Source organism: Elgaria multicarinata, chromosome 9 (genome assembly GCF_023053635.1).
Source record: "Elgaria multicarinata webbii isolate HBS135686 ecotype San Diego chromosome 9, rElgMul1.1.pri, whole genome shotgun sequence".
NCBI lineage: Eukaryota > Metazoa > Chordata > Lepidosauria > Squamata > Anguidae > Elgaria > Elgaria multicarinata.
Genome location: NC_086179.1, coordinates 31885911 through 31913804, shown reverse-complemented (window position 1 = coordinate 31913804; position 27894 = coordinate 31885911). Strand labels below are relative to the sequence as shown.

Here is a 27894-nt window from a genome sequence, read left to right as displayed (position 1 = left end):
AAGGTTATTCAAAAGCTATATTGGGTGTTTCCAGCCCTTTCCTGAAATGTACTTTTTATTTTGTTTTACAAATCACAGTTGGCACAAAATAATCTGAGTGAATAGTCCAAAGGAATTTGGATTGGCCAGTTTGATCAATGGAATAACAGCGCTTTTACTGCAGGGAACAGTAGCTTGTGCGGTCCCATGCCAGCAACTCTCTGGCCAGTAAAATCTCATCACTTGACACCATCTTTGCAACAACATAATCTGTCAGTTTTAGGATCATGTAAAGCCTAGGCTCTTCAACAGACAGTTCAATGCAATATCCCTTTGGTTTAGAAATCCACTTTCCCATGCCTGGAATGTTATGTTGTTTCAGGCAAAGTATTATTTAGTTACAGAGTTGATTGACTCAGGACCAGCCCTACCACTAGGCAGTATTGCCTCAGGCAGCAGATACTGGTGGGGCAGCTGTAGCAGCTTCCTGGCTGCTCCTCCTGAACTGTCCAGCTGTTCCCTTCTGTTGGAGGTCAGAGCTGTGTATGTCATACAACCTGCCCTGGGCCTCCTAAATTAGCATGCTTCCACAATTGTGGTGGAAGACTCTTTCCCATCACAAGTATTGAAATAACACTCATGTTGAAATCACAATTGCCAGTTTAGCTTCTGTACATGGGATGGAGAGAGGGGTGCCATCTTGTCCTTTCTTTGCCTCAGGCAGCAAACTATCTTGGGCTAGTCCTGGATGGATTTTTTTTTAAGTGGAGGAAGCATTGGCTTTCTTGTATGATTGCTCTTCATTTTGGCCATGTTGCATTCATCCTTCAGGGTCAACCAGCAGCTCCTTAGCTCTGTCTTAAACAGAATTCCCCACAGTCATTACTATTGTCATTACATTTGTATCTCATCCATCCTTCAAGGTGTTTCAGGTGATGTACAGCGTCCCCTTCTCTTTTCTCCTCACAACAACTCAAGGAAGTTAGGCTGAGAGATGGTGATGAGCTCAAAGCCCCCTAGTGAGTTCCATTTAACAGTTGGGGGATCTGAATCCAGCAGATTTGCATGTGGTAAGCCTGATATTCCACCTGCTGCATTGAACTGGCTCAGCGACAATACAACAATGTAGCATCGCCTCAGGACTCTTCGCATATCTCTGCTATGTGAAATTATAACCATTATGCCTCCATGCTGGTTTCAGGGGCAGAGGGGGCAGACTGTACGGAGGGAGGTAGTCAAAGAGCAGGTAAGGCTTTGAGAACATCACAGGGTCCATGTGCGAGGGGGCACAGGGCAACATGTTTGGTAGCCAGGCAGCTGTGGAATGCCCTTGGATCAGTGAGTAGGGCCATGTGAGGAGACCAAGGCTGCTGGGCGTCAGGAAGGGACTCTGTCATAAGATGAGAGAGAGACACAGAGAGAGAGAGAGAGAGAGTGAGAGAGAGAGAGATATTATAGAAATTCTCATGCAGGCCTTTAGCTGGGTGCAACTTATGACTAACACAGGACTTGCCTTATCAATTTCCCTCAGTGCTTAGCAGTGAAAAAGCAACAAAGTTTCAGAGAATACCTCTAAATGGAGTCCTTAAAATATAGTGACAGGCAATCAGTAAGGGAGAAAAGAAATCTTTTAGTTCTGATGATTGGAAGGGTTCTGGCAGGGACGGGGGTGGGGGTGGGGGTGGGGGAAGAAATCTTGTTTGCCAAGCAAATAACTCTTTCACTTCCAGACTTTACAGGTGGTGGTGGGGATGTAAATGCAAGTTTAAAAGAAGGTTGGGATTAGAATGGAAATAGGAAAACAGTTCAGTTTGTTTTTGATCAGGATTTACCCAGTTTACACCTTCCATACTGAACATAGATTTGGATTCAATTTGCAGTCAAAGTCTGTACCTTTCTGAGTTTGCAATGTGATTTGTGGACCAGAACAATTGTGTTCAACCATGTGTGTACATTTGAAAAATGTGCACAAATACGCTTTAATCAAAAGGAGAAGAATGTGTATATTTCAAAGACACACACAAACAATGCGTACATTATGCACGGAAATGTGGAAGGATTTTCATGCAAAAAGAAAAAAAAATCCCCAAGCTTTCAGTCTGATATGGACCCAAGCTTTGAGATGGAATTTGGAGAACTTCAGCGAGCTCAGGTTTTGCTGATTCTCACATCACTCAAAAACAGTTCATTTCAAGGCTGCTGCAGTCATAACCATGGTTTGCAACCACATTTCAAGTCACCGTTTCAGTTTCCAATTTGAGTGAACCATGGTTTGCACTGGTGCAACATTTAACATGAAACCATGGTGTAACATTGGGAAGGGCAAAGAAGAAAATTGCTGTGCAGAGGTGAGGACCGAGGCTGAGGGAAAGGATGTGTGTTCCTGAGGTATATGTAGCTACTGTTATGCCAGCAGCACCAGGCCTGAATGGATACCAGAGGCAGAGTTTCTGATGCTCTTGTACAGCCTTCCACCCCACACCTGGTGCCCTCCAGTTGTGTAAGGTACCAGGTTGGGGAAGGTTGCTCTGGTGTTACTGGCTAGAATGTGTGGTGGACACCAAATGGACTATCTTTAAACCAGGGATGTAGAATCACTTTCAGCCTGAGGACCAAGTTGCTTTTTTGGAAAAGCTGCCAGTGGGTAGGGTGACCAACTGTCAGGATTTCCCCGGATTTGTCCTGGTTTTTGTTCTTTCCATGGTGTCAGGGGGGATTTTCTATAATTTTCAATAATGTCCTGGAATGACACACCTTCCCCTTTGAGGCTGCCATTAGCATGGCAGGAGGGAATGACATGCTTTCTTGAGGCACATCATTCCCCCACCCCGAGCTCCAATTGAGGTCTTTAAGGGGAAAGTGGGTGATTCGTGGACATTATAGAAAAGGCCCCAATTGGAGTGGATGGTGGTGGTGCAGAATGAAATCCTTTCCCCTCCTCCACTCCAATCAGGTTCTTTAAGGTGGCGGGGGAATAAAATACTTTCTGCAGGACTCAGAAAGCTGCTCCCCCCCACACACACTAGGTGTCCTCTTTTTTGGTTTCCCAAATATGGTCACCCTAGTACTATGACTGTTGTGGTTGTTTATTATGTTATAAAAAATAAAGAAATGGTTTTATATAAGTGTAAGTTCCTTTTTTAATATTTAGTATATTATTATAGTAGTTGTGTGCCTTTGCTACTCATTGGTTGCTATCATTTACTTTTTGTGAACCGCCCAGAGAACTTCGACTGTTGGGCAGTATAAAAATGTAATAAATAAATAAATGTGACCGAGGCCACGCCCCCTTGGAGGCCGGACATGTTGAGTTGGCACTGCTTTGGGGGTGGGCATGTTGGGGTGGCCACGCCTCCTGATGGCGGCCATTTTGTCCTCCTTTTTAGTTTCCAAAATATGGTCACCCTACCAGTGGGTGAAGTGGGGGGGACACATGTCAGTAGTGGGCGGGGCTGAAGGCAAGGCGGGGGCAGTCCAAAGACAAAAGGAGTAGGGGCAAAAATACCAGAAAATGCCAGCACATTCTAGCTTAATACTCACACTGCCAAGAACTAAGCCCTTCAACTGTTTAAAATGGAGAAGAAACTGCACAACAGTCATGGAACTGCTTATTTATTTATTTATTTATTACATTTTTATACCACCCAATAGCCGAAGGTCTCTGGGCGGTTCACTGCTAAACAATTGGTGATTGGGAGGAAGTGGGTGGGGCCAGGTAAAGGGGGCATGGCCTTCTGGGGAACTACAGAGGACCGTACTAGGACCCCAGGAACATAAGAACATAAGAAGAGTCTTGCTGGATCAGACCGAGGGTCCATCTAATCCAGCACTCTATTCACACAGTGGCCAACCAGCCATTGGCCAGGGACCAACAAGGCAGGACATGGTGCAACAGCACCCTCCCACCCATGCTCCCCAGCAACTGGTGCACACAGGCTTAATGCCTCGTATACTGGAGTTAGCACATAACCATCAGGGCTAGGAGCCATTGATAGCCTTTGCCTCCACAAATTTATCCACCTCCCTTTTAAAGCCGTCCAAATTGGTGGCCATCACTTGGATTTACAGTAGCAAATTCCATAGTTTAACTATATGCTGTGTAAAGAAGTCCTTCCTTTTATTTGTCCTGAATTTCCCACCAGTCAACTTCATGGGATGACCCCAGGTTCTAGTATTTTGAGAGAGGGGAAAAAGTGTCTCTCTCTCTCCCTGTGCCTGCGGTTTTATGCCTTGCTCACTTTCCCACATTGTAAAATTATGGTTCATAGTGTCTAGCCTAAAAACCATCCCTCAGAAACATGTTAGGGTTTTTTATTACATCCATGGGACACCAGCTTTTAAGAGGTGTTTGTTCTTTATTAGGACTTATATGAAAGGTTTCAGTTTAACAGGTTTTTGCCTTTACAGTTGACCAGTAATACTCACTGTTATATCTGCCTTCGGGGCGGGTATAAAATCAGCTTCAGTTAGATGCTGAAGCCCCCCAAAATGGCCAAACCGTTCATGTTTCCTCCACTTTGCCCGCTGATTCTGGAACCAGATCTATGTGCACGAAGAGAAGGGAAATGAGGTAGCAAATTGAAATACTAATACTACTAATAAATGTTGTAGAAAAGGAAGAGGAAAAGAGAGAAAAATATTAGGGATGTGCTCCGCTTCTAATCCGACCCGCGAATTAGAAGCAGAGCGGGGGGCTTCACCTGCCCTTAAGGCGGAGGCGAAGAGGATTGGAGGGCCGGCGGAGCGTGGCGAAGAGGATCGAGGTGAAGGCATAATCCTTCGCTTCGATCTGGAGCTCCACCGGAAAGGTAAGTGGGGTTTACCGGGCCCTGCCGCTGTCGCCCGTGCAGCAACAGCGGCAGGGCCCAGTAAACCCCCCCCTCCTCTCCCTTACCTGCGTCCATCCGCGGTGCGTCGGCTTCTTCAATTGAGCCCGCGGTTCAACCAGGAAGTCTAGGCCGCACTTGCGGCCCAGACTTCCTGGTTGAACCACGGGCTCAATTGAAGAAGCCGACGGACCGCGGACGGAGACAGGTAAGGCCCCCCTCCCCCTTGGTCCCTTACCGGGTTCTGCCGCCATCGCCGCACAGGCGGCGATGGCGGCAGGGCCTGGTAACCCCCCCGCCCTCCTCTCCCGGCCTTACCTGGCGCCACTCCCCTCCACTGCGGAGCTCCAATTCGGAGCCGGGGCTCTGCGGCGAAGAGGAGAGGAGTATGGGTGGGGCGGAGCGGGGGGTCCATGCACATCCCTAAAAAATATGGCTATGTAAGTTAGAACTATGGCAACAGGAAAAACTCATAATTACTCTGTTAGTCACATCAGTCTCTAGCATCACATCAAAAAACTATGTAGGAAACCTTCAGAAACTGGGCCTACCAAAATACATCCACACCAACATCCAGAAATCAGTCACACTTAGAACATGCTGAATTGTCAGGAAATTCCTAAATCAGTAAAAGACAGCATGACAAGGCAAAGCCCATCATATCTGTCTAGAAAAACAACTGCCATGAGTGAGAAAAGAGATAATAATAATAATAATAATAATAATAATAATAATAATAATAATAATAATAAGAAGAAGAAGAAGAAGAAGAAGAAGAAGAAGAAGAAGAAGTTTCTGCATGGCAGATGCAGAATCACTGTGGGCAATATTAACCCCACAGGTTCTCAAACCCTGTCATGGAGATCTTCCTGTCCTGTCTAACTCTCATATAGACCTGCTGTGTAAAGTTGGAAATCTGTCCCTGGATAGGTCCAGAAATGCAAGACTCACTTCCTTTCCCCTTTCCTCACACTAGGAAGGAGGACGTACTTTTGGACCTCTCTGTGCCTTTCGATACCATCGACCATGGTATCCTTCTGGAATGCCTGAGGTGATTGGGAATGGGGGGCTGCACTGCACTCCAATGGTTCTGATCCTACCTCTTGGGTAGGTTCCAGATGGTGATGCTTGGGGATAGCTGCTCCTCAAAGAAGGAGCTGTTGTATGGCATACCCCAGGATGCCATCCTATCCCCAGTGCTGTTCAACATCTACATGAAGCTGCTGAGAGAGATCATCCAGAGGCAATCAGTATGCTGATGACACCCAAATATATTTCTCTATGCAGTCAACAACAGCGCCAGCTAAGGATAGTGTGTCTCCTCTGAATGAATGCTTGGAGGCGGTAATGGGCTGGATGAGGAAAAACAAACTGAAGCTGAATCCAGACAAGACATAGGTACTTACTGTCAAGGGCCCTAACCTGAGTTTGGAGGTGTGGCAGACAGTTCTGGATGGGGTTACACTCCCCCTAAAAGACTGTGCTCCCAGCTTGGGGGCACTTCTCGATCCATTGCTCCAAATGACAGCCCAGATACATGCGATGGCCAGGAGTGCCTACTATCAGCTTTGGCTGATACACCAGCTGTGCCCTTCTTATAATTAGAAGACCTAAAGACAGTAGTGCACACACTGGTAACTTCGAGGCTCGACTTCTGCAATGCACTGTACATAGAGCTACCTTTGTACCTAGTCTGGAAACTTCAATTAGTTCAAAATATGGCAGCCAGGTTGGTCTTCTAGGGGTGATCATATTACACCAATATTAAAACTTCTCCACTGGCTGCCAATTAGTTTCCAGGCAAAATATAAAGTGTTGGTTATTACCTTTAAAGCCCTACATGGTTTGGGTCCAGGTTACCTGCGGGATTGTCTTCCCCCATACAACCCTCCCCACACTCTCAGGTCCTCTGGGAAGAATCCACTTCAGTCAGCCAAAACTAGGCTGAGATCTGTTACCCAGAGGACCTTCTCTTCTGCCGCTCCCAGACTGTGGAATGGCCTGCTGGAAGAGATCCGTCAACTTAATACTCTCTCTGAGTTTAAGGCAGCTATAAAGACTAGGTGTTTTTTTTCCTGGCAGGCCTACCCATATGAATTTTAAGATGTCCAATTATTATAGTATATCAGTTTTATATGTTTTTAATCAGTTTTATGCATTTGATTTATATGGGAGAGGTGGGTAAGAAGTGGGTGATGATGATGTCGATGTCATTTTCTTTCTCCTTTCTTCTTCCTCTGACTGACACCATCAAATAAACTTTCCAAATCTGGTGAAGTGGGAACAAAGTTTTGTTTTGTTTTAGTTACTGAATCCTGAGAGGAGTGATCAAAGGAGCAGCCCACATCCATGCATTTTAAGATCCTTTTGGTCCAAGGAAGGCATTCATTTTCTGCTCAGGAGAGCAACCACACCACTTCTTTTCTTGATATCCCCCCTTGTGGATCCCGAAGAAGCTCAGCGGAATTTCCAGCACTCACAAGCAGAAAAGTCAACAGAAAATGAAATGTACATCTTTACGCCAACTCATACGTTTCCTAAGTCGTTCATAAACCAATTAGCTCTTTTTCTCTCTGGTTTTTCTAATATTCCAACCTGTCACCAACACCTGAGCTTCTCTGCCCAAAAGAGAAGTTCTCCCCATGGCTTACCTTCTTTCGCTTCCCAACCGTTATTCCCTTTTTGGTATCTTTTTAAGCGCTTCCTCTTTATGTCCCTTCCCCAGTACTTTCTTTGTTCTCCGGTTGTTCCTGCCTGAGCCTTCCAGATTATCTTCTGCCTCTCTATAACCTCTACTCCCCATCACCTCTCCAAAGCTAAAGCCATCCTGGGCTTTAGAGCTCCCGGATCTTTTTTTCCAGACCCCTTCATCTGCTTCACTAACACTCTCTGCAAAAAAACTCTCATGATTCTAAAACCAACCAACCAACCAACCAAACAAAAACGGTTTCTTCTGCAGTCAAATCACCCCCAGGATCCAAAATCACCCCTCAGAAATCTTTTTTTCTTCTCCCTCCCCCTCCCTGTCCTCCATAGTTAAGCATACACACTCTATACTAGGAAGGCACCGCTAAATTCCCAGACCTATATTTTTGTCTATGGTATTTTGGGCTTGCATTTGCCTTCCCCTTTAGGGGCTAGTTTCCACTGAAATGTTAAATGCTGTTTTACAATTCCTCTTTGCCTATGCCTCTCACTGTATCTAGCAGCAGCACTGATTTTTAAATGCTTGTTATCTTTTAACCTCCTCACTGTTAATGTCTTTTTGGATATATGATTCTAATTCCCCTGATGTGTGATTAAAATCCATTTTAATTCTTCTTTAATAATCAAATAATTGCTTTCAAGGACCTTGTCTGTGTCCCTGGCTTCATTCCCTTTTTGTGCCGTTAGGTTTTCCTCAGTGCCCACAGAGCTCAGCAACTGTCATACATGCGCTTGGTTTACATGTACATAATGTGTTTTTGTCCATGTAATCTGACACATGCATTGACCCTGTTCAGATGACATGCTACGTCATGGTGGTTAAACATTTTACGCATGATCTTCACCACTGAAGGTGTATACCAGTCTACGTACATTTTTTTTCTATACTCGTATATGCACCTGTGTAGGTGAACCCCCCCCCCACTCATCAGTGAAATGGGTCTTCTTTAAATTGATTGTTTAAACAAGACTGAAACATTTCATCTGATCCAAGGAATTATGATTCAGTTGCCACAGAGATATGTTTCTCTATTGTTTGCTGGGACTGCTTTGAAGAATTCTGGAAAAATTAGAATTGATTTGGCAATTTACCAGTTCTCTAAACCAATCCTATATGAGCTAGCTTGAGTTTGCCTATCTGTATTTGCCCATCTCTACCTGGAAGTAGAGAAGTTTGAGCTACTCCCTTCAAAACATTACTGTTTATCAAGGATATAGCTTTGCAACGAAATAAAACCTCCTCACTCCAAGAAAATGAGTTCAATTACAAATGCATGGCAGTGGCAATTGTTTATCTGGAAATCAATTTTTGTCACAGTAAATTTACTTTTCAATACAACAAGGATACTAAAATAATAATAGGTATCTCTGTGATACATCATAACTGAGTTGACATGATTGCATACAACTATCATCAGAATTTTTCATAAACCAAGAACCACCGTTACTTTCTATAGATGGAAAAGGGAAATATATGGCACTATAAAGAATGCTGTAATCTGGCAGTTATCAAGTTGCTAGTCTTTGCAAGCCTATGGGTAGCAATATCTGAGCAACTAAGAGCGTACATCAGAGAGAAACAGAATTTACCTGGACCCGGGCTTCTGGAAGATTTATCTTTGCTGCCAGTTGATTGCGCATGCTGACATCTGGGTAGTGAGTAACTTGGAAGATCCTCTCTAGTTCCTGGAGCTGCTCTGCTGTGAACGTTGTCCTGATCCGCCGCTTCCCTTTCTTCTCATCTGTAGAAAGAGGGGAAATCATATTTTAAGAGAGGACGACTGTAGGACAGTGAAGTATTTGAAGGGATACATGTCCATGCATGGACATAAGCAGCCCATATGGTTGGGGCCCTTGCTCAAAAGTCCTGATTGCTCTGACTGACTATGAGCAACTGTACATGCATAGATGCCCTTTGCAGATACCTGCCGATACTTTGCAGATAACACATGACTGTTATAGATGGGGATATGGTGTGTGTGTGAATGAATGAATGAATGATGATGCTCAGATCTCCAGGATACTATTCAATGGAAGCTGTTCATACATTCAGCTTTGAGTGCTTGAGTGACTGTGGGTAGTGCTCTCAGGCTTGGTCTTGCTCTAGCATCCACCTGTATAGCAACTGCATGGAAGCAATTTGTGACTAGGGTCACCTAGTGACATTGATGACTGATCAGAGGTTTGAATGCTAGCATTGGCACAGGAGTCTGGAGGAGATCAAGTACCAACCTGGCAGATCATCTACTTGAGAATCAGATGGGTCATCAAGTTGGTCAGCAGGTTGATAAGGAGTCTGAGTTCTTTGGTGGGCTGCTATCTAGCTCTCCAGAGCAGTGGGGCTGAAATGTGCAGAGACCAGGCTAGCAGCTGGTAAGCTACTTGCAGCTTTTCCTAGTATTGGAAGTGGTCCATCACTCTGGTTACAAAATAATAGCAGGCCGCATATAGTTATTGTTGGCAGTGCTGAACAGAGGATGTTTGATGATGCTGAGCCTTCCCAAAACAGTTTTAAAATGGATCTAGTTAAGGCAGAAATGTGAGCATCTGTGTCAGGATATATGCTGTCATCAGAAGCTGATCTCAGAAGGAAGGGTCAGATTGACTGAATGAGTAAAGCTTAGGTACCCGGAAGTTTCGTCTCAAACCCTTGGACCTTTAACTAGCACATCAAAGTATAACTCATTAGCTGTATCTCTCACAGTAGCCTCAGGGAGTGCATGTCAGTCAGCCTGAGTCTTGATGACACTACTAGGGCAGTGATCAGAAATGAGCAAAATCTCTTTTGCACATTAAGGCAGGAGTCGTGGAAACTGCAATCCCATTTAAGCACTTTTTTCCCCAGTAGAAGGGACTATTCATGTGTAGTGGCTAGGAGGCTCCCCTGTGAGAAAAAGTAACAATCCTAGTGTAGCAAATATACATCATGAAGGTGGGCCCAGTCCAAAATGGGGTGGCAGGAGCTAAAACTAGCCATTTAGCAGGGCTGCTTCCTTGAAGGGGTAATCTGTCAGGAAGTGCATGTGTCCCTTTGCTTCACTTCAAATGAATGGCTTCATGCCATCTCAGTAGTGGAGGCTGCTGGTGACTCCACTATCAGTGGGGCTGGGAATCCACTCCAGGTTTCAGTCAGAACCAGTCAGAACTCCAAAGGAGCTATCCAAGGTGTTGCACCCAATCTCAGCACCTTGGATAGATCTTTGAGAGTTCTGCCCAAAACCCAGAGTGGATTCACAGCTCCATTAACATTGGAGCCACCAGCTTCCACTGCATCCAAGTGCATGCTGGTACAGAGAATGCCAAATTGCCAGTATCAGCAGCAGGGGCCAAAAACTGTCTCCATCTGCCATTTCTATTGTCACCACAGAGTACATCAACTGTCAGAGGCAAAGGGTGGGTCTGACAATGGCCTCCCTTTGCCTGCTGCAGTCATTCAATATCATCCATTTCCAACATCAGGAGGAAGGGCCTGCCCTCAAATTTCAAATTGTAGTGCTGTAGTTAACGCAACCAGTGGTGCAGCAAAGACATTTTAGACCCTGGACTTAATGACCTTTGTAAGTGGTGGGGCTTGTGTATTATTTTAGTTGTGAAGCAGACAACAAAAATTTCTCTTCTCTCCCTGCCGCCAAATGCCACCCCACGCTTTACAATGGCTTCAACGTTCCTGCTATGTTAGAACAACAACAAAACTGTTTGCCAAGCCTGGTTTTTTTAAAAAAGTAATATGCTAAGGATGTGCAGTTTTGTATTTAAAAAATCCTTAAATCTTAGCACCATTGTGATGAGAGACAGAAAATAGTTTGCTTCTTCTGCCCTGCTGCCTTCATCACCAGCCACTATATTCTGTTGTTGTTGTTGTTGTTGTTATATTTATATCCCACCTTTCTTTCCTCTTACAAGGGACCCAAGGTGGCTTACATAGTCTTCTTCCTCTCCATTTTATCATCACAACAACACTGTGAGGTAGGCTGAGTTTCAGTGGACTAGCCCAAGCTCACCCAGAGAGCTTCATGAGTGAGTGGGGACTAGAACCTGGATCTCCCAAGTCTCAGTCCAACACTCTAACCACTACACCACCCTCTAGGTGGTCATGGGTGTGTGCATGTGAAGACCTGAACTTTGGCCCCAAGGTCCAGCCTTAGCTGTATGCAACTTTGATTCAATGAGTTGTCTTGAACGTAATAATGGACGCCCAACTCCCTGACTTGGCTGGGCATTTTAAGTGAGCCAAATGCAAGAGGGAGGCAGATGTTGGGAGTGGTCGCCTGAATGCATTGGGCATAGCTGCTGGTGGCACCTTGTATGTGTGCCTTAGCCTGCTGTGGGTCCCCTATGGCCTAGGCCAATCAGTTACTGAGGTAGCCAGAGGGGGCAGAGTCTGAGAAGTGGACCAGAAGGAGAACCTCTCCATTTGGGTCCACTCCTGGCTTATAAATATTGAGTCCAGTCTGGATGCTGCCCAGGTATTTTATTAGCTGCCTTTAGGGATGTCGGTGAAATCCATTTGGGGGTGGAGTTTGACACATTCCACTGGATTCACTTCAGTTCCTCCTGCAATGCCCAGATTGATTTGCAGTGAGTTGGGCCTGTGGGTGGATTTTCTGGTAATTTTGCACATTTTGGGTGGGGTGGGGAGAAGGTTCTGCAATTTGTGCCAATTTCAGGCACAGATTATGGCTATATCTATGAAAATAATGTAAATTTTGGCTGCATTTGTGTAATTTGCACCGAATCAGCAGTAATAATAATAATAATAATAATAATAATGTATTTATTTGTTACCTGCCTCTCCCTCTGGATCAAGGCGGGGTACAACTTGCACAAATTGATCAGAAATTAGTGCAAATGGGAGAACATTCTAAAAAAGATGTTCAAATGTTTCCAGAGATTGGGGAACAGCCCACAGCTTGGCTTGCAGATGCAAACTGAGTCATACACACCACAGAACTCCCTCAAGCCAAAAAAAGAGCTGGATTTCTCAGCCACAGACATCCCTAGCTGCCTTGAGCATGCTCACAGAAAAGCAGAATAGATAGATAGATTACAAACAAACAAACTTTACTTTATTATATAGCTAGGGGCTGACAACTTTATTATAGAACCTGAGGGGGTGGGTGTATGTGTAAGGGGGGGGGGAAGTTATCAAATTGTTCAATGCTCCCTTCAACTTATTGTCTGGAGAAGGATTGTCATCTGAGAATACAAGTCAGCCCTCTGTGCTATGTGGTTTCCCACTGCAGTTTCTAAAACAACATTTTTGATGTTAAAGTAACTTCAAACTTGCTGCTTCTTATATTTAGCCTGGCAAAGGGTTTTCTGCAATGTGTGTTGCAGAGGGAGAAAACAACAACAAGAACAACACAGAGGTGTTTTTTATTTTTAGTGCCAGTCCTGCTGAGAGCAGTTCTTCAAAGCTGGAACTCATCAAATTAGAAGAATAAAATAACCTGAGGTCAGCTGTGGGCCAAGAGAGATGGAGTGGCCAGGCTTTGATTTCAGCTCCATGTGAAATTGCTGCTGATATAGTTACAGTGAGCTAATCAAGAACTCGCCGGTAGGAAAGGGCGATGGTGCATTTTTGATTAAACTTAATCAGTTATTCTGTTTATGTTCCCCCCACCACCAAAAAAGGAGCAAGATGGGGTGTGGGAGGTGAGAAAGAAAAAAAAGTGGCAAGTGTTCATTACCATTCACCCCCAGAAGGTGAAAAATTCTTTGACTCTAGCTCCGAATATTTGCAAGTGCCTTTGGGACCTCGACTTAAGCAACCCCATAGCAAACAACAGCACTCAAAATTACAGTCTAATAAAGGATGTGGGAGGAAGATAGAAGGCGAGAAAATGTTACGCCTAATGCTGGATTTACAAATTTGGCTTCAGGGTCCCTGAGGAAATAAGCCTACATTTTCCCCCCATATGCAAAAGCTCAGGATATTTGAAAACATATATATCTGCAGGGAAGACATTCAGAATAAAAGCTTAAGTGATTTCAGAGTGCAGGTCCTTTTCCTAAATGTGAACCGCAGGTCTCTTTCAAAAGTCCCATTCAATGCATTGAATAAAAAGCAACTTTATCATGCGGTTGGATTTTTGGCTCTGGAATTGGAGAGCATCCCATGATCTTTAAGAGCAATGGGAAGAAAGCATGCTATGGCAGAACCCAGCGGAGGATGTTGGCACCGATTTCAGAGGGGCTTTAAATGCATTCTGGGTTTCAGTCATAATCAACCAGAACCCTAAAAGAGCTCTCCAAGGTGAAGACCAACCCCAGAAGAGCAAATCCTTTAGAACCTTTCATGGGAGCAATTCTAAGCTACCCAGGAGGGGTCATAGCTCAGTGGCAGAGTGCACACTTTGCACGCAGAAGGTCCCAGGTTCAGTTCCCAGCATCTCCAGGTAAGACTGGAAAACGTCCTGCCTGAAACCCTGGAAAGTTGCTGCCAGTTGACAATAATGGGTTTAGATGGAGCAATGGCTCAGTATGGCAGCTACATATATTACTATGGCCTTTGGAAATATCACTCCACTTGCTCAAAGAGAGAGAGAGAGAGAGAGAGAAATCCACTGGTGGGATGACATGCATGCGTCTTGGTTCCACTGTTAGAGTCCTGCCAGCATTGGGGGGGAAATTGGGTGTGTCAGTGTTAAGTATGGATCTGCAGGATCTACAGTCCCTTCATTTCTGTGACATGCCCAGAAAGAGTGCCCAATACTATACTACCCATGGTGCTAGTGTGGTTATTTTCTACCCTTCAGTGTCATCTCCTGCCCTGGCCACAGCAGTGGTTGTGGATGTGGATGCTCTGCCAGGGATCTTTAAGCCTGTACCATTGTCACATATGTCACATTGCTCCGCATGGGGCTTTTGAGCTACCTCTACCCTGTGCTAATCCCTTTAGTTGACATGGATTATCAGTGATCGTAATGAGGATTATCCCCTTTCTGAACATGTGTTTTAGATCAAGGAGCTGTATAAGAGACTGTGTAAGAGTGAACCACTCTTAATGGCCTGGGTGAACAAGCAGGCTGGTGCCAAAGTAATAGTAAAGTTGGTGCCAGGCATACCTCTTCGGGGTGGTGTTCCAAAGTCAGGGCACCATCACAGAGAAGGCCCTATTTCATGTCAACACCTGATGGGCTTCTCCCAGTGTGGAACAATGAGACACATTACCAACCTGTCTTAGATCTCCCCCACAAATCTAAGACTATGGACAGCTTGGCACAGGGAGAGGCATTCCTTCAGATACATTGGTTCCAACTCATTTAGGACATTGTAAGTCAACTCCAGCACCTTGAATTCAGCCCAGGAACAGATAGGCAACTAATGAAGCTCCATCAGGATTAGTAGTTTATGATTTCTAACAGCTTTGCCTGGTAGCATCCTGGCTGTTGCATTCTGTACTACCTGTAACTTCCATATCAACTTAGAGGGTAGCCCCACCTAAAGCACACTGCAATCATCAAAATGCAAAGTGCCCACAGCATGGTTCACTGTGGCTAAGCCATCTCTGTCCAGGAAAGGTTGTAGCTGGAACACCTGTTGAACTTGGGGAAAGGCACTCCATGCCATTCAGGCCATTTAGGCCTCCAGGGCCAAGGTTGGAACTAGGCTACACATCTGCTCTTTCAAGGGAAGTGCAACCCCATCTAGATCAGACCATTTCCCAAGTTCCTGGACCCAAGAAACAACACGCATGCATGTTCTTCAAGTCAATCTAGGTTTATTGGCAGTCATTTAAACCATTACTGCTCCCAAGGCCCTGATCCAATACTTGCATAGCCTCCCCTGACTCAGATGACAAGGAGAAATAGAGCTGCATAACATCAGCATACTGCTGAAGCCTCACCCCACATTCCTTGATGGTCTCTCCCAGGGATTTCATATAGATATTAAATAAAAAGCATGGAGGGCAGAATGGAACCCAGTTGCACAATTGCCATGGGGTTAAGCCAAAGTCTTCCAATGCCACTTTCTGGAAATGATCTTGCACATAGGAATGGAACCACAATTTCACTGTGCCCCTGACCCACAATTTGATCCAGCAGGATGCCATGGCTGATAATCACCAAGAGGTCCAGGAGAAATGTGCTGCCTGAAGTGCTCCTGTTCAAGGTCCCAGCCAATCAGCCATGGCTTTTTCCAGGATATGCCATTCCATTCCCATCTCCCCTGGTTTTCCATTCTTCTCCCCAACAGATATTCAGTGTGGATACAGGATCTGCCTTTCACGAGATGAAGGGCTCCACTCACAGAAGGTCCTTCTGGTCGATTTCCCTCCCATCCCCTGCCATACAACACCCCATCCATCAGAGTCTCCTGACTCTCTGAGCAGTATTTTCAGCAGGCTGGAGGAGCTGCCATGGGAAGGCAAGCACAGGATGCTCACCTCTGCCAATGCAAGCCAAAGTGTTCTGTAGCAACAGAGTATGCTCAAACCTCATTGGGCTGTTTTGGACCATTCCCTCCTCCAGAGCATTTCTCCCCTAAGTTTTCTTTTTAACCTCTATAGACCATGGAGTTCCCCCAGCCTGCTGATACCATCCTTCTGTGAATGGGTGGTACAGTTTTAGCTGCATAAGAAGCAGTACTTGGGCAATTGAAATTGCATTTAGTAGATGTGGACTGGGATTATGATGATTAGGCCACTTTTACTTGCTTGGACAGGTGCTCCAAGTCATACCCACTGGTGTCTGAATGATACGGCAAGTCTATCTCAAGGGCTGGCCCTCCCATGAAAGTGTACTTCGACCAGTTTGTTTGAAAAGGAAAATAAAGAAGCAAGCATGTCAGCTTGTTATGCTTCATTGAAGCAAACCAAATTTGCTTGTATACATAAGGAGACTTGTCTACTCTGGGGCCCGCTTACCAATTTAAAAAAGCTTGTGGAGAGACTTTGAGGTGGGAGTACAGTGCCATGGCTAATTTTTATTAGAGGAGCTTCTCACCCCTTATTAAAAGGGACTCGCGTAGTCAGGGAGAATGGTTCTAATTGGGTACATACAAATTGCTCAGGGTAGAGCCTTCTGCAACTGAAGCATAGCATTTAGCATCCTGCTGCTATCTGTTGAGGCATTGCAGAAAGAGAGCAGCAGGACGCTGGGCTGTTTAAAGGCTCCATTTCATTTCTCTCAGTCCAGAACTTTCAGACAAAAGCCTCATTCACCAATCACAGTTGCTTAATTATTAGAGAGCATGTCTGGGATGAAGGGAAAGTGGAAGATCCCAGGCATGGTGAGTGGGAAAGCTTTAAACAAAATGAATGCTTTTTTTTTTAAAGAGAGGTTGAAAAATATATTTCAACAAGGATAACAACAAGGGTTGGCTTTTGGTGTATGTGAGTGTGTGTGTGTGTGTGTGTGTGTGAGTGTGTGTGTGTGTGTGTGTGAGAGAGAGAGTTTTGAAGGTAGGAAATACTACTTCCTTATGAAAAACTATTAACTGCTAACCATATTTTGAGGCGGTCCTTTTTGAGCTGCCTGTGTCACAAAAGTAAATGCAGTGTGGAAGGAAAGATCTTAGGAGGCCAAAAAGAGGAGGCCATTTGATGGCAATGGGTAAAGTGGGGATTTATTGGCTTCTGGCAAAACTACAGCAACCTGGTAAGGCTACATCTGTAGACAGGGTGGTCAACAAGGCAGTATTTTCATAGTTGGCTGCCATGTATTCTCAGGCTGCACTTTCAGGGCGGAGAATGTGGCTTTTTGTCACGCTGGAACTCTGCTAACAGCTTTAGAAATTGATGAACCATTGTTTTGTTCCCTCCCATACATGGTCCTATGGAAACCCCGTATAGATGTGGTGCTCATGGTACAAGTCCTCTTCTCACATCACACTGCTGGGTGAATGCTTAAGATCTTTCAAGTGTACAAACCTGCAGATTGAAGCACGAATGAGATTTGCGTTTACAAACTGGTATAGCAAGCAGCACTGCCTTCCCTAGTCTTGCGCCCTCCAGATGTGTTGGACTACAACTCCCAGCATGCCTCATAGCCATGCCAGCTGAACACTTCTCTGATAGCCATGCCCACCCATCCATCTGCATATTTGGTAGCAGTCAGAAATGAGGCGTACACATGTATATGTGTCGGGCTCCTTCACATGAGTGGAGATTTTGGTTGTCCAGGAGTCTCACTCTCTTGGAAGAGCTCTGTGCCCCAGGCTCCTACCTGCTCCTTTCAGACCGCTGCCAAACCCCATGGGTGTGCTAGTGACCAAGGAATGCAGCTACCAGGCAGAATCCACTCCCTCCTCCTGTGTTCGAGCCTCATGTCTTCCTTGTGGACTTCCAAGAGGCATCTGGTTGGCCCATATGGGATACCGGTCGTTGGACCAATTGGGATCTTCTTTGATCCAATGCAGTTGGGATCTTCTTTTGTTTTGGGATACTTGTGTTTTTGAACTATGGAGGGTGCTTCGATTTCTCATGGGTTTCTCTAGCAGACCATTTACAAACTGTCTCTTGTTATCTGTTATTATTTGTACCTACAAAACTCTATGCATCATACTGAAGCGGTTGCCTTTTAATAGCTCCGTCTCAGTCAGGCTTCCTGCTCCTGTTCCGCTCCTGCAATATAATTTTGTCATTACCTCTGTATACCTGGCCTTTGCTCTCTAACTGATATAAGATAAAACTCTTGTTAAAACAAAAGATAAAAGGCAGGACCCCAATTCTTAGTCAAAGAATAACAATAAAGGGGAAGAGAAGAGAAAGAGAGAGATTGAGATCAAATCCTTAGACTGTAATGACAAGTTCTTCGATCGGTTTGGGAAAAGCCAATAAAACTACAAAAGATGTTAGAGAGGAAATGGTCAACGATGTTATTAATTTATAAAACATCCCCATAACCCAGGGTCTATTATCAGGAGCTTTACACAGCCCTGATAATAACTTTGTCTGGCAGCCTTATAAAATGTGACCTGTGTATCTCAAATCCTAGGAAATGTAAGAAAAGAGGAATGAACCTGTATAGGAAGCTGGGACTATTTGCTCGGATACATACACTTTTGCAGTCAGCCTGCTCTGTGGCTGTGGAACATTGCAGTTTAGATTACATGGGCCAATTCGTGGCTGTGCATAAATCTTTCTCCCCCACTGCCCCTTTCATCAGACCTTGGTTTCCAATAAAGATAAAGTGGAAGAACTGGTGACATCCTGTGGTGGTGGGCACAACACTGAATTTCATGTGTGCACTGTACATACTAAACCTACAGTTACGAGGTGGTCCAAGGGATTTTTCTCCATCATTTCTTCTATTAAAAAGAATCCTTCTGTATAGGTAAAATCTGCATCAAGACTCTAGAAAGCATAGAACCTATCTCACACTTTCTAAGTGGGTCCAGAAGAAAGTCCCTGGATATGACATTCCATGTACAGGTAAAACAAGATGGTGGCTCTCATGGGCTCATCCAAAGAGATTCTCTGATATGGTAAGGGGCAGGCCCCCTCTGCCTTCCTCCCTGTAATTTAAGTTCTGCTCTGGACTTTACAGGCAATCCAAAGCAATTCCAAGTAAAAAGAAAATAACCTTGGGAATTACACAAGGCCATTAACCTTTGTTCACATTTTACTCTTTCACCTGATTACAAATCCGTGAGATTCTTAACACAATTGATTACAACCCATGTGTGTTGACCTTTTGAGGCTTGGACCAAGTCTAACTCCAAAATGAGTAGGAAAAGAAAGAGTAATGTTAGTTATTAACTGGACTGATGTTTCACTTGTTTGGATGGGGAAGCTAATTGTGTCTTTTCCTTCTGACAGCCATTAGTGATCATGGAATTTTCATTTTTAATCATCTATGTAAGCTGATGACAAGTGTCATGCCAAAAGAAGATCATGCATTTGCCATTTTGCATCTCTTTTGGCCCAGTCCAATGCTCCATGAAACATATATATATAAAACATGTATATCAATAAACAAATGTATGCTTTTTTATTTATTTAGAATTCTTTTTTCTAATGGCTGAGGAAAAATGGAAATGTACCCCATTCTCAGACAACAAAGTTGTAGATAGGGGGAGCTGGCATTTGGATGATTTGGGGTAGAAATAAAAAAGGGATCAAAAAATCAGTGGTGTCTTTACTGTTGGCAGCAATTGCACTCATGCCCCGTGATCTGCCACCAACCAGGATGCTGAGGCAGGAAACATGTTCTACTCAGTCAGGAATTAAGAATGAGACTGTTCTTAGATTAATAAAGACTGATGGTATTAAATATCATGTAAAGGATCAGCAACAAGACTTAGCTGGTGTGGTGTAGTGGCTAAAGTGTTGGACTGGGAGCCAGGAGATCTGGGTTCTAGTCTCCACTCAGCTATGGAAATCCACTGGGTGACTCTGGGCCAGTCACAGACTCTCAGCCCAACCTACCTCACAGGGTTGTTGTGAGGATAAAATAGAGAGGAGGAGGAGGATTATGTATGCTGCCATGGGTTTCTTGGAGGAAAAAAGGCGGGATATAAATGCAATAAATAAATAAAGTCCACCTAAATGGGCCTCCTGTCACTTAAAGCAACAGCCAAGTGGGCAATGCCCTGCTCTGTATGAGTTTCCGTCATCTGCTTTGGGTGATGGCTCAGGTGAGGAGGCACAATGTAGGATAGATGACTGCATCAGGAGCAATTTTAGTGCCAGCACCACAAGTACCAGCCCAGAACTTGGAGTGGTTTCAGGACCACAGAGAGCAATCCTGTAGCTAGGGTACTGACGGGCTCTCCCAGCATTGTAGGGCCAACTCTTACATGTATTTTACCCCAAAATATGCATCTTTAATGTGAATTTTGAAGGTGCATTGCACAATTGGGAGAAATGTGCAATCCAAAAGATAACTGCATTCTGATACACACGAGTCTAGGAGCTGTGGATTGGATCAATTTGCATCAAAATGGGACTAAATAAAATCTTCAAGCAGCCCTATTCCTTACCTCTTGATCATAAACCTGAAAGCATCATCAAATGGTCCCATTTATTGTAGCATAACGACAGTAAGACACAGCATGCTGCCTCAGACTCTTCCTCTGCTACCCAAAAAAGATATGCTAATTGCATTCATAACAATGACTCCACCTGTCAATGTGAGACAGAGGAAGCTGGTTGGCAAGAGGAACTAAAGGAAGATCACAGTATTATTCTTCATGGGTCTGGCTTGGTTTAGACATTTATAGGGATAGTGCTCCAGTTCGCATGGAGCATGGTGGGATGCACTTTCTCCCCTTTACATTGAGCATAATGCAATGTGTGACACGAGCATTCCATGCAATAGGCACATATATATGATGACCTAATTTGTGCAATTCTTCCCCCTCCAAAAGCAGGGAAAGATTGCACCGTATGTGCGACCATGTCTGTAGGCCCACAACTCAGGAAAAAAAGTTGGAGTTCAATATTAAACCTGCAAAGCTTCTGCAACACGTCCAACTTTTTCCCATCCATCTTTCCTGACATTACCAAGATACAAGTTTCTTCAGTCTCTCTTCTTCTTCTTTTTGGTGGCCATTTCTTTCCCACGAGTTTTAAAACATGAATAAGAAAATGTTAACTTCTGTTGCAGGCCATAGAATATTCTCTTTGCTATAAAGGGGAAAGGAGAGCAGCAGAACACAGAATGCTAGGAATTATGGATTGGGGAGAGGAGGACTTTGGAGCCAGGATGACATTTTCTTTGGTAAATGTAGCATTTGACTTCCAGAAATTGTGACATTTTAGTCTGGCGCGGGCTGAGAGAAATGTTAGTAATCAGTTGAGAAATGGCTTTGAGGTTTGTTTCAAATTGCCTTGGCTTCGGCATTTGCAGCAAGATCAGGGGGAAAATGTAGATAGAATGGCTGAACTCACTTCTGGAAACATTAGTTCAAATTGAAGAACTAGTGTGTGGTAGCCAAATGCAAAATTGGAAGCTGTAAGGACTGCTTAGTGTAGAAAAATAACAGATTTATTGGAATACTGTTTGAAGATACAAGACACAAACCCAGATAGAAATCTAAAGACTGCTTCATGCATTCCATTTTTAGCTATACATCCAATAGGTTTTGAATGCATACCTAATACTGTGACTCCCACAAGCATAAGTTGTACATGTACACATACAGTGAGCTGTGATTGGCTGCAGCTAAATGTATATTTGGTGGCAACAGAGATGTCAAGCAACAAGCAAGCTCCAGTTTATGGCTGGAGGACTTGCTTGATGGATCACAAATTATCCAGGCCTACTAGAATTGTATTGTCTCTGTGATCCACCTCACCCAGGATTGGCTAATCCACTGCTCTTTAATGGGTGTGTCACAACCCATGACTGTTCAAAGTTGAATGGAAGCAATGGCAGCATTCCATAGCAAGGCCTCCTCCATCACCTTGGACCAACTGCTATTTGTCTCATCCCCTTAAGGGTCAAGCATTGCAAGGGAGAAGGGTCGATTTATCTGGGGCTCAGAGATCCAAAGGAACCCAGACCGAACTGCAAGCCCATTACCACAAAAGAGAGAAAATTAAGGCTAAATGGCAGATCATGTTTGAGAATATTTGTGGAAACTTATTTTTCAGTATCTATGTATCTATTCTCCAGTTCTTGTGAAATTTTCTGGAGTCAATCAGAAGCAGTGTTCCAGAAGGACAAGACACATCCTGAGGAACGAGTTGCTCACTCAGGCCCTTTTCTAGAACAGTGTGCTTGTGTAGGTAAACTATGGCTTGTGGAATAGAATCCAATATTGCTCTTATGTGGAGTAGACCCATTGAAATGAATGGGACACAAGTCAGTCATGACTAACTTAAGTTAATGGATCTACTCTATGTAGGACTAAAGTTGGATACTACCTGTAGTATGAGAGATAGAGAAAATGTGTTTCCCTATTTGATATGTTCTCAAAACAAACAAACAAAACTACTATCCCAGGGAGAGACACGGCTGGCAGAAAGGAAAAAGCATCATAAGGATTGAGAACATTAATCCCAGGCACTGTGAGAGCCAGTGCTGCTGCCAACCCAAAAGTTACAAAATAGTCAACAAGTTTTGTAGTACTCTTCTACAGGTTGGATATTATGTTAAACAAAATAGCCCCGCAGAAAATTTAAATTGATTTAATTTCTTTTCCCTCCATGTCCCTTTTATATCCTGTTTCTTAGCGAACAAGCCATTATTTTAAATGGTAAACCTCCCTGAGTACTTCAACAGAAAAGTGGCATACAAATATAGCCAATAAACACAGAACCAATTAACATTTCAATTTCCTTTTTTTTTTTTAAAAAAAAAAAAGGAAGGTTTTTTAGAGATGGTGAAAGCACGGTGAAAGAGTAGGAGAAAGAGACTTTAAAAGATTCCTCTACAGTGCAGTTCTGCATATGTCTACTCAGAAGCAAGTGCCATTGAATCCATGGTGTCTTATTCCCAGGTAAGTGGGTATAAGATTGCAGCCTTAGGACTTCTGCATGCCTGTGGTCTATCCTAAACCTCTTATGATGGTAGTTATGATGTACGAGTCCTGTGCAAGCCACTATGGGCTTGTTCTAAGTAATACGTGGAGGTCAGTACATGCACATTGCTGGCTGGGGGATGCTGGGAGTTGTAGCACTTTTTTCTGACTGAACATGCACAGGGTTGCGCCCTAAGCCTTCCAGTTTATAAAGAACATTCAGCTTCTTTTCTTGGTATGTGAACCGCCCAGAGAGCTTCGGCTATTGGGCGGTATAGAAATGTAATAAATAAATAAATAAATAAATAATATGTGTCAGCATAGAGCCCTTCAGTTCCTGTCACCTCTTCTCTTTGAACTCCTAGACTGACCATTTGTGTTTTCCATATGGCACGAAATGGTTTCAGATTTCAAATCATTTCCATTCTGTGGTGTGGGGATAGGCTGTCAGATCCCCCACTTCTACCTGTACCTTGTCATTCCATCTGCCCAGTAGTACAGCATTTGTATGCATATTGTTCAGTTGCAAGATCAAATATTTCATGAAAGGCACTGTAAAATGATAGGGTTATTTGTATGGTGTTCTGTGATCTTGTATCTCACACTGCTGATGATAATTTACTATAGCAAAGCTAGGAAGCTTGTGTTATAATCTAACATTGCTGTTGAGAGTCCTCATTGTCTATATAATCTTTACACAGAAATGCATAGATTATATTGTACTCCTTGCATTTTATGATCATTGGTCCCCTATGTAGGGATGAACAGATGACTCTATTTCTGTTCCATGTCATTTTCACATGTGATCACTCATAAAGGTGTTCCATCCCATTTCTGCATTAATCTGTTACCTTAAAAAAAATCCAAAGGAAAACTCATATTTAAATACATATTTAAATAAAAGGGTTAAACATTTTTTTTCTCAAACCGTACATTTCTAAATGTGTTTTTTTTCTCAACTTATGCATTTTTAAAAATATATCTTGATGCTTTTTTTAGCCATGAACTGTGTTGCAACATTCAGAGAAGTGCAAAATCTGATGGGTACATACCGGAGGTGCCCATCAGGTCACTTAGTATTGAAATTTGCAAGATCAAATGCCTAGAGCATCCCTTGCCCTATGCTTACACTTCCCTCCTCTATACCAGCATTCTCCAACCTGGTGCAATCCACATGCTTTTGACTAGAACTCCTATCATTCCAGATTATTGGTCTTGCTACCTGGGACTCATAGTTGTCATACTCCAAAACATCTGGAGCATGGCAGGTTAGGGAAGGCTGCTCTCTCTCTCTCTCTCTCTCTCTCTCTCTCTCTCTCTCTCTCTCTCTCTCTCTCTCTATTCTGGACAACACTATTGTAATATATACTAATGTATACTATATAATGTATAATATTATTAGTATACATTATAATGTATACTAATGTATAGGCTTACATTATTAGAATATAAGCCTATGTGGCAGAATTTTGCTATTTTATTTATTTATTTATTTATTTATTGCATTTTTATACTGCCCAATAGCCGAAGCTCTCCAGGCAGTTCACAAAAATTAAAACCATAATAAAACAACCAACAGGTTAAAAGCACAAATACAAAATACAGTATAAAAAGCACAACCAGGATAAGAACCACGCAGCAAAATTGATATAAAATTAAAATACAGAGTTAAAACAGTAAAATTTAAGTTAAAATTAAGTGTTAAAATACTGAGAGAATAAAAAGGTCTTCAGCTGGCGACGAAAGGAGTACAGTGTAGGCGCCAGGCGGACCTCTCTGGGGAGCTCATTCCACAACCAGGGTGCCACAGCGGAGAAAGCCCTCCTCCTAGTAGCCACCTGCCTCACTTCCTTTGGCAGGAGTTCACGGAGAAGGGCCCCTGTAGATGATCTTAAGGCTCACAGAGAAGGGCCCCTGTAGATGATGATTTTATTGTTTTACTCTGTACAGCACCATGTACACTGATGGTGCTATATAAATAATAATAATAATAATAATAATAATAATAATAATAATAATAATAATAATAATGCCATGTATCTGATGAAGCTGTCTCTAGACCACAAAGATTTATGCCACAATAAACCTAACAAAGGTGCCATAAGATTCTTTGTCATTTTTGATGCATGCAGACCGCCTTTCTGGGTGTGGATTTATGCAAGGAGCTAGGACAATCCTTGATGAAAAAGTATGTCCCTTAAAATAAAAGACATCACAAACTTAATTTGTAAATCCAGGATAGAAGAGGTATGATGGATTGCAAATTGACCTCAAAAAAGAAGGGTGAGTGGAACATCACAAGTTTCAATGTCTCTCTTTTTTTAAAAAATGAAGGATTAATAGAAGGGATGACATAAATGGATTTGCATGTTGAAAAAGATGTACCTGCCAAACTTCTGTCCATTGTACTTCACTTAAAAGTACAAGATCTGTGTCTATTAAAAAAAAAAAAAAAAGCTAGCCTGGTCAACTTATTTTAGTGCTTTGTTGCATGGATAATGCATTTTAATTCCACCTCGACCCACCCTGTCCAAAGCATTCAATATTGATACTGTAAGTCTGCAATCCAAAACACACTTACCTGGGAGTAAGTCCCCTTGAATGGAATGGGGTCTACTTTTGAGTAGACATGTATAGGATTGCACTGTAAATAAAGTAGCTTTGAATGCTCAAATATTAAGGATCACATTGAGATACCAGTCATGTAAATTGCAACTGGTGGCCATCTTAACAGATCAGGGGCATAAAAGGATCATGGCTCATATAAGTTCCATAAACTAGAAGATGTGGTACTTACCCTTAGACATTTCCAAAAGTGGCTCCGAGCTGAGGAGTTGAACAGCCCCAGCTTGGTTACTGCAGATCATTGTACTGTGTAGGCAAGGCTCGGTGGATGGTTTTTTTAAGATCTCTTCTACAGAGAAAGACAAAATGGGCCTCTCCTGGTTCTGAGCTTCCTTTGAACTGCTCATCTTTATTCCATGATGAGGGTGGAAACTCAGCATCAAATGTATGTATGATGGTAAGTAAAATATAGGCGGTATATTTCACACTCTTTCTGCTGTTCATTGTATGCAAGGGAAAGACAAGTAGGATTTCCTCTCCTTGCTGACACCAACTCAGATTCATTCAAAAGGCAGAAGGAAGAATGAAGCCCATGTTCTCTTTCTGATCCCTGAAATCCACTACAAGGTTTAGAAAAAGTCTTGTGTTGTAAGCAACAGTGTGACTACGAAACAGAAATAGCATCTCTACCAAAACAATACCCCCCTGCTCACTGCTGTTTGAAGTTTTAAGGATCTTCATATATCCACTCGCATTACAATCCCCAAAAGAGATGTATTCTTCTCAGCAGATCCAAGATCTTGCTAGAAAGGCCCAATAAAGAGTAGCTTGATATGATATGGGTAGGAAAGGAAATCCCAATCAATACTTTCCTTTGTTGTCTTTCCCAAGAGATCAGCATACAACCACCAGCATTTTCTTGTTGGATCAATAGGAGCTCCAGGACTTTGAAGGAGAAAATCTGGCTAAATTCTATTCTTTATGGTTATTTGGAAAATATTTGAGAGACTTGAGCATAAATAATAATAATAATAAACTTCTTGGAGCCACCATAGTTATCTTTTCTGCAACTATTTAAGGATTTTATCTTCTGTAAATTTTAGAATGCAGTGAAAAGCTCCCAGATTGTTGCATTACAACCAGCATTTGACAAAATGGAAATTACAAAAAGAAAAAGAAATCAAGAAACACATTTCTGTTTTCTCAATCCTCTTTTCAGTAATAGAACAGATCCGGTTGATAAACATCCCAACTATTAGGTCTTCTGCACCATGTCGGCTCCACCAAGAAGAATGTCAGGGATCCATCTTTTTCTCTCTCTCCTTTTGATTTCTGTTGATACTTAATTTAAACTTAATAAATACTGCACTGTAAAAAGAATATGTTAAAAAAATCTATAAATTCTCCTAAGTTTTCACTTCCTTTTTCAATGTTACCTTCCTGATTGAATTTTTTGGCTTATTTCCCCACTTCGGTGCCTTTTGCTACCTTTATCCTGCAGTTGTACTCACAGACTGTTCCGTATTTGTCCAATTACCTGACAATTGTTAAGCTGATATACCATCATATGATCCTTTGAAAAGCTCAGGCTGAAATTACTGTGTAACCAGATGGCAATAAAACGCACCTGATAAGCTGAAAGATGCTTGGCTTTTTCCAAGGACTGGTGAAGCAGCTGTTCTGGGAATGAAAAGTTGGTGGAGCTTCAACATATTACAGTAGGCATATCAGGGTGTTTGTAATTATCTAACTGTACAGTCCTATGTATGTTTTCTCAGAGGTAATTCTCGCTATGTACAGTAGGGCTTTCCATAGGTGTGCACAAGATTGTAACCTAATAGTACCAACCTATCCATGTTTATTTCTACAAGTGGTGGAGACCCTGTGGCCCTATAGATGTTGCTGGACTACAGACCCCATCACCCCTAATCATGCTGGCTGGGGCTGATGGGAATTGGAGTCCAACAACAACTGGACGGCCACAGGTTCCCCACCCCTGGCTTATAGGAAAATAGGAAGCTGCCTTATACTGAGTCAGACCAGTGGCCTATCTAGCTCAGTATTGTCTACACTGGTGGGCAGCAGCTCTTTGGGGTTTTAAGCAGGGGTCTTTCCCAGATAAACTTGGAGATAGTCCCGAAAACCTTTGGTAGGTAAAGCAGGTGCTTTAACACTGAGCTACAGCCCTTTCCCCAGAAGGCTGCAGTCATCTACACATCTTTCCAGAGATGAAGCCCCATTGAACACAGGAACATTACTTCTGCATAAACATGTACCCAAGGTACACTTTGAACGTACTATCAAATTTCTTCCCTGGGAGGCAAGACAGGCCATCTTTCAAACTGATAAGCATAGTAGAGCTTATCAGTGCTTTTGAAGATAATTTCATTTGGAAATTTATGGTTTA

At 43.1% G+C, this 27894-nt stretch overlaps 1 protein-coding gene across 1 annotated transcript; it reads right to left on the bottom strand.

Annotated features, from left to right (window-relative positions):
- Positions 1–1138: 1138 nt before the first annotated feature.
- Positions 1139–25927, bottom strand: ISX (intestine specific homeobox). Its single transcript, XM_063134542.1, has 4 exons — positions 25720–25927; positions 9102–9253; positions 4405–4521; positions 1139–1369 (listed from the first exon to the last, which is right to left on the bottom strand). Exons 1-4 carry the CDS (start codon positions 25925–25927, stop codon positions 1139–1141), a joined length of 708 nt encoding a protein of 235 aa, XP_062990612.1.
- Positions 25928–27894: the final 1967 nt, after the last annotated feature.

What these genes read in the sequence shown, in the direction of transcription:
- ISX (XM_063134542.1), bottom strand. Translation starts at nt 25,927, where the DNA reads ATGCTGAGTTTCCACCCTCATCATGGAATAAAGATGAGCAGTTCAAAG. An exon ending in ACTTTTGGAAATGTCTAAGG is followed by an intron (nt 9,254 to 25,719) that starts GTAAGTACCACA and finishes CTCTTTCTACAG; the next exon opens with ATGAGAAGAAAGGGAAGCGG. An exon ending in CCCCGAAGGCAGATATAACA is followed by an intron (nt 1,370 to 4,404) that starts GTGAGTATTACT and finishes ATCTTATGACAG; the next exon opens with AGTCCCTTCCTGACGCCCAG.